The sequence below is a fragment of the Neolamprologus brichardi genome, chromosome 14 (assembly GCF_056152115.1).
Source record: "Neolamprologus brichardi isolate AB-2024 chromosome 14, ASM5615211v1, whole genome shotgun sequence".
In the NCBI taxonomy this organism is placed as follows: Eukaryota; Metazoa; Chordata; class Actinopteri; order Cichliformes; family Cichlidae; genus Neolamprologus; species Neolamprologus brichardi.
The window spans coordinates 730523-742472 of NC_142117.1; the positions used below are offsets into that span (position 1 = coordinate 730523).

The following is an 11950-nucleotide window of genomic DNA, read 5'->3' on the forward strand; positions in this document are numbered from 1 at the left end:
ATTAAAACAAGAAAAAAATACAACACAACACTTTATTGTAGTTCAGTGGAAAAAGTGAATATTCATGTTTTAAACCAGCACGTCATGTTGAACTGCAGCAAACAGTTATAGTGTTAAAATGAACCTGCATTAAGTACAAGCCCACACCTGTACAGCTGTTACAGTCATGTACCTCAAACATGAACAGCAGCTTAACAACTCAGTGACTGACACAGCGGCTGATTTTACTCACTTAACAAGTAGATTTTTACTGCTGACCTTTGTATCAATCCATGAAATGATCATAAAGTCTTCCCACCACATAAACCAAGCAGGCTGTCCCTACAGTGAGCGTCTGGTGCTGAGGAGAGCCTCGGACAGGCTGCTGCCGCTGTCACAGTCTGTTCCTGGTCAAGTACTGGCTGCAGGAGCAGAAGGTGTGGTAGAAAGAGGAGGACAGGCCGGCAATATCTGTGGAGATGTAGGGAAGGACCTCCGGAGACGCCTGGTTAAAGTAGCTGATCTGAAAGAAAGATAACACACTAATAACAGCCAGCTGTGATAAGAGTATATGTACGATGCTGTTGTTCTCACCAGTGACTTGTTGTCTTTGGTCTCCAGTATGGTGAATCCAGCACACAGAACCTCTCCTCTGTTATAGCCTTCAGTGGGAGGCTGAGTGGGCAGGGACACTGAGCGTAGGGCGATGACATATGGGTCTCTGAAGGAAAACAGAAAGGGAACGCATCAGGAAATCCTGCAGGACACAGGTGGATGGATCTGGTTCTACTGACCCGCTGCCACATGGCTTCCTTTTGGAGGCCAACAGGATGAAGTCCTGGAGAATCCCTTTTGCCTGATTGGCTGCAGTGGGAGATCCCATCGCGCCGTGACGCACCGATGGAGTCACCACACGATATATGAAGTCATCGTTGTCGACCAGCTGAATCAGCTCGCACTTCCTGTTTGAGGAAACACATACACACTGTTAAAAAGGTGACTGACAGCACTGTTTAAAGACTGAGCTGCAGTTTACTCCACATGTATCCACGGCAGAGGCAAACAGCTGCTTCTGTGCTTCACCAGCTGAGGGTGGAGCTCGTGCATAGGGACACTGAAGGGGAAACTACATAACAAAGGGCTTGGTGATGACATCACCCAGATCTCCACCCATCTCTGCTGCTTATCCTTCTCAGGGTCGCAGGAGGTGGAGCCTATCCCAGCCGTCTTAGAGGCAGGGTACACACTGGACAGGTCGCCAGTCGGTCGCAGGGCTAAACACGACCATTCACACCTATGTGAGATTTCCAGTTAACCTAACCCACTAACTGCATGTCCTTGGACTGTGGAGGAATCTGGAGGACAGGGGAGAACCCAGGGAGACACGGGGGGAACCCAGGGGGACGTGGGGAGAACCCAGAGAGACGCGGGGAGAACCTTCCCAGGGGGATGCGGGGGGAACCCAGGGAGACGCGGGGAGAACCAAGGGGGACGCGGGGAGAAGCGGGGGGAACCCAGGGGGACGCGGGGGGAACCCAGGTGTTAGGAGTTGGTGGGGTTTCTGTGGTGTGGTGTCACGGGGTCTGCTTCTGTTTTCAGCTCAGGTAGGCGGGGTGGTGTGTCACGGGATGCTGACACACCGGCGGTGCATCAGACGTCATTTGATGGAGCGTTACTTAGGAGCAGCGCGACTGACGTCTGGTGTCGGAGTATTTGCCACCTCCTCGAGTGCCGGATCCATCACCCGCTTACCTGTCAGCTGTTTGTGAAGCCGCATTTCCGGGATCACTACGGAGATCATTTACAGCGTTTCTCCCGCATCCCGAGGATCCCCGCCCTAGCCCGTACAGCCAGTGTGACAAATCCACCCTGCGTGCGCGGGTAACCCCTTTCCCTTCGAATACGTGTCAGCCTCCTCCCCTGGTTTCCCTCTGTTTGTCCCTCTGTATAATTTCATCCCGTGAAAATAACTTTGACACCACAAATAAAGAGCACTCCCTGCATTTTCTGCGCTTCTGTGTGTTCTGCCATAGAGTCCGTTCACTCAGCATAACACCAGGGGGACGCGGGGAGAAGCGGGGAGAAGCGGGGGGAACCGGGGGGAACCCAGGGGGAAGCGGGGGAGACGCGGGGGGAACCCAGAGAGACGCGGGGAGGACGCGGGGGGGACGCGGGGGGAACCAAGGAGACGCGGGGAGAAGCGGGGGGAACCCAGGGGGACGCGGGGAGAATCCAGGGGGACGCGGGGAGAACCCAGGGGGGCGCGGGGAGAACCAGGGAGACGCGGGGGGAACCCAGGGGGACGCGGGGAGAACCCAGGGGGATGCGGGGAGAACCCAGGGGGGCGCAGGGAGAAACAGGGAGACGCGGGGGGAGAACCTTCCCAGGGGGACGCAGGGGGGACCCAGAGAGACGCGGGGAGAACCTTCCCGGGGGGGACGCGGGGGGAACCCGGGGGGGACGCTGGGAGAACCAGGGAGAAGCGGGGAGACGCGGGGGGAACCCAGGGAGGCGCGGTGAGAACCCAGGGGGAAGCGGGGAGAACCAGGGAGACACGGGGAGAAGCGGGGGGAACCCAGGGGGACGCCGGGAGAACCCAGGGGGGCGTGGGGAGAACCAGGGAGACGCGGGGAAAACCCAGGGGGACGTGGGGGGAACCCAGGGGGGCGCGGGGAGAAGCGGGGGGAACCTAGGGCGACGTGGGGAGAACCTAGGGAGGCGCGGGGAGAACCCAGGGGGACGCGGGGGGAATCTAGGGGGACGCGAGGAGAACCCAGGGAGGTGCGGGGAGAAGCGGGGGGAACCCAGGGCAACCCAGGGAGATGCGGGGAGAACCCAGGGGGTAACGGGGGGAACATGCACACTCCCCGGCCTGATGCAATGATAGCATATTAGATTAGCTGTAAATCTAAACTCCACATCACTGCTGACACTGCATAAACAGCTCGTGCTCCACCTTACAATCCAACGTATTAAAAACCCTCGCTTGGGGCAGACTCCTGCCCTCGCTTGTCTGCCCCAAGCGAGGGCAGGAGTCTGCCCCACTGTGATACCTCAGTGACCGATCCACAACATCTAGTTATTGTTTTAAAACTGGGATTTCCCACAGTGGTCTGCTCCACCAGCACAGGCCCACGGTGTTGACAGCATGGGAGACAAAGCTCCGCCTCCTCCACAGACATGTTCTTTCCACCACCTGCCGGTCATGAGATCAATGCAAAGGGTAAGGCTGCAAATCTAAGCAACCAGGATGAGTTTCATCTGCAGGCTGGCTCGGCTGGGGGAGAGCCACTGTTCCCCTTTTATTTAAACGTGAGAATAAAGAGACAGACAGGCCCTCACAGCTAATGTCACTTTAACCTTAACTGATAACATGTCAGCCTCAGTGCAAAGTGAGCAGCATGAACCTAAACCACACATCGCTTATTTTTAACGCTGAGCCTCAGAAAAGTCCATCATTGGAATCGGAGAACAATACCGAGGCAGCGAGTAGAAACAGGGCGGAGCGACTGCTGCTGTGAAGCACAGAAACCGCTGATCGTAGCAAAGGTCAAACAGACGAGTCCCAGAGTCTTACTTATAATGCGAGTCCCAGCTCGGCCTGTTGCTCAGCTCAGCGAGTAAATCAAAGGCTCTGTGTGCAGGAACGTCCACCTCACATTCAATCTTGAAACTCAGCATGGACTTCTGCTCCAGGGTGTAAAGCTGAACCTGTGAACACAACATAAAGCACCGATGGGGGCAGACTCACACAAACAAACAGCTCATTAGTGAGAAGCACATACCTGGTCCTTCTCACAGCTCAGGCGCCAGTTGCTTCTGGCTGCCAGCATCTTCAGAGCTGAGACGTTGTTATAGCTCAGATACACCTGGAAGCACAAACACAGGAAACACCACAAACTCATCTCCAGAGCTCAGCGTTAGCAGGCCGCCTCCCGCCATTCAAATACTACTTATTATATATGAATCAGTGCCGTCCAACAGTTCAATTCAACTTTATTTATATAGCGCCAAATCACAACAAAAGTCGCCTCAAGGCGCTTCATAGATACAGAGAAAAACCCAACAATCATATGACCCCCTATGAGCAGCACTTTGGCGACAGTGGGAAGGAAAAACTCCCTTTTAACAGGAAGAAACCTCCAGCAGAACCAGGCTCAGGGAGGGGCGGGGCCATCTGCTGTGATTGGTTGGTGAGAGAAGGAACAGTGTAAGTATTAAGGGTGCAAAATGAAGACAAACTGCTGCAGCACTATTTCTCATCTGCAGTGAAGGTGAAGCACAGCGGTGCGACTCGTCGGCCTGTCGACTAAATCAGTCTGCAGGCGCGGTGAGAGTCTGACTGTGGCTCAGCTTTGGAGCTAAGTGGGACATAAACACGCTGAGGTCTGCTCGCTCAGATCATACACTGACATATAAACTGCAGTGGAACAAACAAATAAAATCACTGAACATCCTTTAAGAAAGAAACAGAAATCATGTCCCAAAAGTCGTGACGACGCACCACCGACACACAGCTGAGACGCTGATGTGGGTGAAAAGAAACTAAATGAGCCTATTAAAGGTTTACTGTGTCCAGCTCAAGCACAGGCTGTGACATCATCAACGACAGCTGATGAGCAGCTCTGTGGAAATCAAAAATACTGTTTTATGTCCGGTTTTTATAGATTCAGCTACAGAAATGAGAACTAATGATGTTTTTGTGACAAGCTGCTAGCAACAAGGTGCCTACACAATCAGTGCCAAGTTGTCTGTTATTTGTAATACAGTAATATACACATGTATGTAAAGAAGGTTTGACTTCTCTCCCGTGAGTCGTGGACTAACGTGAGCAGTACAGGTGACGCGTGGAGCTTCTCCTCACCTGGTTGGTGGGATCCCAGGGAACAGACAGAGGCTCCTCCCCCTGCGTGCGGGAAATGATGTACTTCCTAAACACAGTTACAGGAATCAGGATGATGGCACTGTGGGTCTGTGCAGCTGCACAACAAAAGCTGATGTAAACGCAGAGACTTTAGGGGCTGTTTGGAGACATGTACCTGTCCAGCCTGATCTTTTTCCTGGCTGTTGCCTCCTGAAACCTCCTTTGTCCTTCCTGTAAATGAGAGACACACAGGCAGAGGGCACCAGTGTGTAACACAGCAGGCAGATTCCCAGCACCAGTTCATGACCAGTACACCGATCTGTGCTACAAACTGAGTGGAGTGTTATTACTCGGTGTTTGTTCGTGCTGATAACGATCTACGACTACAGCGAGCGCCCTTCAGCCTGTAACGACACCATGGTCGCTCCATCAGACGGGTTTATGACTGATAACATGATTTGAAGTTCACAGCTCTGATCTTTGCTCAGCCTTCGGCTTAATGGTTAATCGAGTGTTTCTGCACCTTCTGTTTATGATACTCATGTTTTATTCTACAGGACGATCTCCACAAACTGCTTCACCACAGTGTGAATGAAGCTGACACCAACTGTCAATCTACTGCTCCACCCTTTTTAACAACACCACCAGAGGCCATGTTTCCTGCTCATCCATCCATCAGCACCACGGGCGGTGTAAAAGACCGACCCAGCTACACTGATGTCACCCGCTGCTTTCTCTGAGCTCACCTTGGATCAGCTGTTATCAGGAGTCTGGCTGTGAAATCAAACGTTCACAGGCTGATGTCTTGTGACTGACACCTTGTTAGCCAATCAGAGTGCGGTTTCATACCACCAATTCTGAAGCAGATTTCATGTCTTTCAGTCAGTATTAGCCAATCACAGACAGCCGCGTCACATCCAGACACTTTACGGATGCAGCACGCTAACGAGCCGTTTGTGAGCGTTAGCTTAACTCACCAGGGGTTCAGGTCGTATCCGTGGTAATGTGCGTGGCTTCCCGCCATCATCGAGCACCTCAAAGGTCATGAAGGCGGAGTTTATGTGTCGGTTAGGCCCCTCCTCGTGGTAGGCCTCCGCACGCACGCCCACCTCCATGCTGCAGTAAGGACACGTGTCAGTTCTCTGTCTGCTGCACAGCTGCAGCGCTGAGCCAGTGTTCTGGGATACCTGTTTCTGAAGGCGTTGTTCACGATCGCCTTCAGCAGCAATCTGTCTCCAACCTGAGAAGGTCCTCTGAAGGTGAACATGTCGATGGCTCGAAGGGTGGGATGAGCCTGAGACAGACGACTGCAAGCAAAGAGCACAGAGACAATAGGCCACGACCTCCCACGCGCTCGCCGTGTTCAGGTTACTCATACAGATACAGCTGGACAGATCCTTTAATCTGCACCAGGACTGAACTACACTGATCACAATATGGAGGTCAAAGGTCACAGTGATGCATCCTATTTTTAGATAAAAGTATGAAGGAAAGAAGTGTTTGTGACTGTACCTGGCAGCGATTGTAGCTACATTCACCATCCAGGCCATGATCTGCCCTCCAAATGTGTTTACCTGGGATTCAAACACACCTCATGCATGATCTGACAGTCATGTCTCAGCGGTACGATGACACACTGATGCACTGAACAGTCACATATATGTGCACATGTAAAACAGCTGGGCCTCATTTACAAACCTGTGTGTAGGATCCATACGCGCTGATCCACACAGGTGTGCACACGGGTGTTCACTCTTCATAGACATAAACTACACCTTTCTTGGCTGCTACTTCAAAGCACATTGTGCGCTGTCTGTCCTGCGTGCTGCACAACAACATTCAGTATTTAGTATTTACTGCTGTTTACACTTAGCTAGATTAACGTGATGGTGTTGTGTTTAGTATGTTGCTCTGTTTTTTTTGCTTGTTTTCTCTTCTTTCTCTTTTTATGTTTCCTTCCTCACTGTCCCTCTCCCCTTCTGTTTTTCTTTCTTTCTCCCTTTCCTATCCCTCAGTCACGTCTGTCCCGTCTGTAACAACTGAAAATAAAATAAAATAAATAATAACAACAAAGGTCGATCAAATGGACCAATACGGCAAAGCTGTGATGATCCACTTGGTAAAGTAAATCCATTGGGTCTCCTTGTTGGTCTTCAGACAACAGATCTGGCAAAGAAACCAAAACCAAATCGCTCTGACAGCAGCCGTCAGCGCCTCAGTTCACGCTCAGATGTAGTCAGTGTTTGGAGGCCATGAGCTGATGTTTTGAACCAAATAAGGAGTAAAAGAAATAAAACTACTGCATCTCCACTTCATCGTATTAAATAAAAGCCAGATGTTTTGTTCGTACCCAACAGTAAGAAACGAGGCCACGCAGGTGTTTCTGGTAACAACAGGTTCAAATTCAGTCTGCTTCAAATATTCCACGTTGTAACGGCACGAGACACCGACCAGCGAGACACCGACCAGCGAGAAACAGACCAGCGAGACACCGACCAGCGAGACACCGACCAGCGAGAAACAGACCAGCGAGACACCGACCAGCGAGAAACCGACCAGCGAGAAACAGACCAGCGAGAAACCGTCCAGCGAGAAACCGTCCAGCGAGAAACCGACCAGCGAGACACCGTCCAGCGAGACACCGACCAGCGAGACACCGACCAGCGAGAAACAGACCAGCGAGACACCGACCACCGAGAAACCGACCAGCGAGAAACCGTCCAGCGAGAAACCGTCCAGCGAGACACCGACCAGCGAGACACCGACCAGCGAGACACCGACCAGCGAGAAACCGACCAGCGAGAAGCCGACCAGCGAGAAGCCGACCAGCGAGAAGCCGACCAGCGAGACACCGACCAATGAGACACCGACCAGCGAGAAACCGACCAGCGAGAAACCGACCAGCGAGAAGCCGACCAACGAGACACCGACCAGCGAGAAACCGACCAGCGAGAAACCGACCAGCGAGAAGCCGACCAGCGAGAAACCGACCAGCGAGACACCGACCAGCGAAAAACCGACCAGCGAGACACCGACCAGCGAGAAACCGCCGCGCCCGCTCTAGTTCAGATGGGAAACACATGAAATGAACTGACCTGATGGTTTGCATGTGGAGGCAGAACCAGCTCCACACTCTCCACCCGAGTCCTCTCTGCTGCCACTGCATCGGCTCCCACTGAGCTGTCACCTGATACAGAAACAAGTCAAGTCGTTATGTGAAGAAAGTACTAATTAAAGTTTGATCGTCATTTCCTGCCAGACTGTTGTCTTTGTTAGCGACCACAGCAGACGCCATGGAAGCCACAGGCTAAAGTATCAGGTCAGTTCAAATGTTCTTCTCTCAGCTTCGCCGCTTCTCCTCCTGTCTGAGCTTCCTTTGTCCTCGTGAGCGCCCGGACCATCGCAGCCTTGCCTCCCTAAGCTTAACCTGAGTCGTTCCTCTCATATCTTCATTTCCTGTCCACAGTGGTCACTCCCAGTGGAAACCCCGACATCTTCACTCCTCCAGCTCGGCCTCTTGTTTTTGTTAGTGCCACTGCCTCCAGATCATAGCAGCTCTCACTACCATCGTTTCAATCCTCCGTCACATATCAACCCTGAAACCTGTCTGCTGCTCTTTATGGTTGAGCCCAGGTATTTAAACTCCTTCCTGTTACCTGCACCCTCCCTGCTCTCCCTGCAGGTCACATCATCTGCAAACCTCACGTTCACAGAAGGGGCTGAGAGCAGACCTCCCCATGTCATGCACCAGCCTCACATGCTTCTCCAGCACTTCTGACGTTCTCATGTAAACCCTCAGCTCCTCTCGTCTGTCCTGTGCTTTCTACACGCACAAAGACGTAGTGAAGTGCAAAGACTGTCTGCCGGGACGTGGCCGGGTGCATCACTCACCCTGCTGCACAGACTCATTGGAAAGCAAATCCTTGATGATGTCATCGTGCACCATTCGGACCCTCCGCCTTTCAGCGGCCACGCTGTGTTCAACCTGCTCCTTCTGCGTGACAGGAACAATGGGCTTCAAGGTCACCTGTGAGGTACCACACACACACACACACACACACACACACACACACACACACACACACACACACACACACACACACACACACACAGACTCTGTTTCACAATGAGAGCTGGTGGTATGATGGTGTCTGTGGTGCTGCTGCAGTTCGTCTCGCCGTCACAAAGCTCCTGTATCAGTGCTGAGACTCTGACGTTGTGTCACAGCTTCCTCTGATTTAATAAAGAGAAACATAAGTCCTGACTAAGGTCAAGGAAACTGTCACATCAAACTCAGAGTCCACTTTAGGACTTTGACCTCTGAGCTCTACGTGGACAAATGTCAGCTATGTGTCCCCGAGGTCATGTGACCAGCGTGTGCTAGCTGTGCGTCATACGATGCTGAAAACTAAAGCAGACACACGAACAGCAGCCCCCAGACTCTCAGCTCCCCCCCCACCAATCACAGCACCAATCACCAATCCTGTACTGCTCTACTGTACAGGATAAAGCACCTTGGTGTGACTGTTGTTGTGATTTGATGCTGTGTAAATAAAGCTGGATTGAAAAACAACTAAAAACTCTTTTCAGACTTTTGGTCAACCTTTGTTTTTATGTTGTGAAGCATTTTGTGATGTTTATCTTGAACGGTTACTAGGTTACGTACTAAACTTCCTTTGCAGGGCTCGCAAAATCGCTAGCCCGACGTCCCGGGGCTAGCGATCTTTCCAGTCGGGCTACCAAAATCTAACTCAGCCCTGCCCGTCGGGCTATCATAGGAAGGAAAATATATGTCAATGCTTTTGCATTCTTTCGCCAATGTAGCTGGGTAATTATGTCATTGGCATCGATGAGCCACTGTCAATATGTGACATATTGAAATCGCGTTTAAATTGGCACTTGCTTTTTGCTTTCACTTTCATTTTGCGATCGCGCGAACGGTGTGTAGAGAGCGGCAGCACTGATTGGTGAGTGGCGATTAATTGCGCACCAATTCCTCTGACATCGTCTTATCACTCATTAGCTTACTATTCAAACGTGACAAGTGAAATCTCTCGCAGCCAGCATAAACATGTGAGAGGTTGAGTGCGCAAAAAATCGCTGATCATTATGTAAGTACGTGTGTAAAAGCAGCAGGATTTACGCTGGTATTTTAGTTCTGCTCAGCCAAATAAGACAGGTCAGGGTGAAGAAGGGGCAGCCAAAGAAAAGCTTACCACAAAACGGAAAAGTTATGACAAATCAGACTATAAGGCAAAAAGAAAGTGCAGCTTTATGGTTTCATGGACAAAAGAATTTCTGTGGCTGGAATATGATGAGCTAAATAACATGATGTTCTGACAGGTGTGTTGTGAGTTTCATTTGATTTCAGTCCATAAGCGCCTTTGTTACTGGGACCAGTAATTTTAAGAAAGGCCCCCATTAGAACCCATGAGAAATGCAAGAAATGCATTATTGCCCAGTCTGCAGTATCTTTCCCAGAACAAACAGCAATTGCAAAAAACATACTAAAAATAAACCAAGCACAACAAGAACTCCTGAAAAATCAGTTTAGAACAGCGTGCTATATTGCAAAGAGTGAACTACCACTAGCAAAATTTAGCAGTCTTTGCAAACTTCAAAAAGCAAATGGCCTCGATCTTGGTTCCACTTGCCTCTTACCTGTGACTTCAGTGGAAATTTCAAATTCAGGATCTGACACAGACTGATTTATGTCCTACACAGTTCTTACAAATTCATAGAAATTTCTGCTCAATTAGAACCAAGTATTTGAGTTGATGTTTGTAATTTTTATACAGTTGTTGTGATTTGTTGTTCAACTATTTTTTGATTAATGTTTTGTTTCCGTTACAATATTATACTTTAATGTATAATATTGTAACGGAAACAAAACAGGAAACAAAGCATTAATCAAAAAATTGCTCTCTTTCTTATTCGGGCTACTTAAATTTATTTTGGGCTACCAAAAACTGAAGAGTCCCTGCCCGAAGGCCTACCAGGGATTTTGAAATTTTGCGAGCCCTGCTTTGAGATGCAACAACACATGAACAACATGCTTCTAAACAACGATCTTCATCTAGTTATCAGTAATGTGGCAAACGTCCACACACTCTCCAGAGTGTCGTGATCATGCACCTTTTGTCCTGTGCTTGTGCGCTGGGTAACAAAGGTGGCGTAGGCATGACAAACCCTCCAGTGACGATCAGAGAACAGGTCCTCACAGTTCACCTGTATGCCCACCTGAGGGGAAGTACGGGACAGTACGTTAAGGTAAACACACATGGTTGTACCCGTGAGAAAAGCACACGCAGCTAACTGATTTCAAAAACAACGAAAGGCACAAAGAACAGCAGAAGTTCACTGACCTCCATGCTGGTGTTAAAGGCTCTGTTGACCTTTGCCCTGATATTCACCACCTGACCCACACTGAAGAAAGATGGAAAGGCGGAGTTACTACCTTCAGCCCAACCCTTCCACACACTCACACACGCCTCCTCTCACCTGATGGTGTGCTCAAAGTGGATGTCATCCATGGAAGCAGTGACGCAGGGACTCCCAGCGTGCCTCTCAGCTGCACGGTCGAACAGTTGGGTCATTACAACACTACACGCTCACAGCTTCCAACACACACCTGAGACACACAAAGCTCACCGGAGAGGCAGGCGGCGGAGTCGATCCATTTGAGCAGCTGACCCACGCCGAGCTCCTGCCGATGGTTGCTGTGACAGGGCATCACGATCTGACTCATTTTCACCTCTGTCGGGTTGTAGTTTTCTTCTTCTTCCTCTTCTTCTCCATCCTCTTCCTCCAAACAATCTGATGTCCTGGAACTCATTTGGAAAGCTGGGGAAACAAAGTAAAGGAAAGACACTGAAGCTACAGTACTGTGCAAAAGTCTTGAGTCACACCTCATTTTCTTTTGTTTTGCCCCAAAGAGCCAGACTTTGTAATCATTTTGAAACCTGATACTGAACAAGAGTTTCGCTCTAGTCCAATTTCAGATGAATGTCTTTTTGTTTGTTCAGTCACTTAAAACTGACCCATGACTCTTTTTGAAGCATTCAATTCAGCTTTATTTATAAAACACCAAATCACAACAACAGTCGC

The 11950-nt window shown here is 50.2% G+C and overlaps 1 protein-coding gene across 2 annotated transcripts; it reads right to left on the bottom strand.

Moving 5' to 3' along the window:
• Nucleotides 1-18: 18 nt before the first annotated feature.
• LOC148098664 (acyl-coenzyme A thioesterase 11-like) lies at nt 19-11686 on the bottom strand. 2 transcript variants are annotated; one of them, XM_087850572.1, is made up of 16 exons: nt 11495-11686; nt 11345-11414; nt 11209-11269; nt 10979-11083; nt 8735-8870; nt 7939-8030; nt 6356-6417; nt 6031-6150; nt 5821-5959; nt 5019-5074; nt 4844-4910; nt 3765-3848; nt 3557-3690; nt 774-941; nt 574-700; nt 19-502 (listed from the first exon to the last, which is right to left on the bottom strand). In XM_087850572.1, the coding sequence occupies exons 1-16, from the start codon at nt 11676-11678 to the stop codon at nt 374-376; spliced, it is 1734 nt and encodes a 577-aa protein (XP_087706698.1). In that variant the 5' UTR covers nt 11679-11686; the 3' UTR covers nt 19-373. The 2 variants fall into 2 exon arrangements, with proteins under 2 accessions (XP_087706698.1, XP_087706699.1); XM_087850573.1 differs by lacking the exons at nt 5821-5959; nt 6031-6150; nt 6356-6417.
• Between the last annotated feature and the right edge of the window lie 264 nt (nt 11687-11950).

Bases quoted from the DNA above. Each gene is read 5' to 3' on its own strand.
- LOC148098664 (XM_087850572.1), bottom strand. From the start codon at position 11,678: ATGAGTTCCAGGACATCAGATTGTTTGGAGGAAGAGGATGGAGAAGAA. The intron at 6,151-6,355 runs GTACAGTCACAA...CTTTGCTTGCAG, and splicing joins GTAGCTACAATCGCTGCCAG to TCGTCTGTCTCAGGCTCATC. The intron at 701-773 runs GTCAGTAGAACC...GTTTTCCTTCAG, and splicing joins AGGAAGCCATGTGGCAGCGG to AGACCCATATGTCATCGCCC.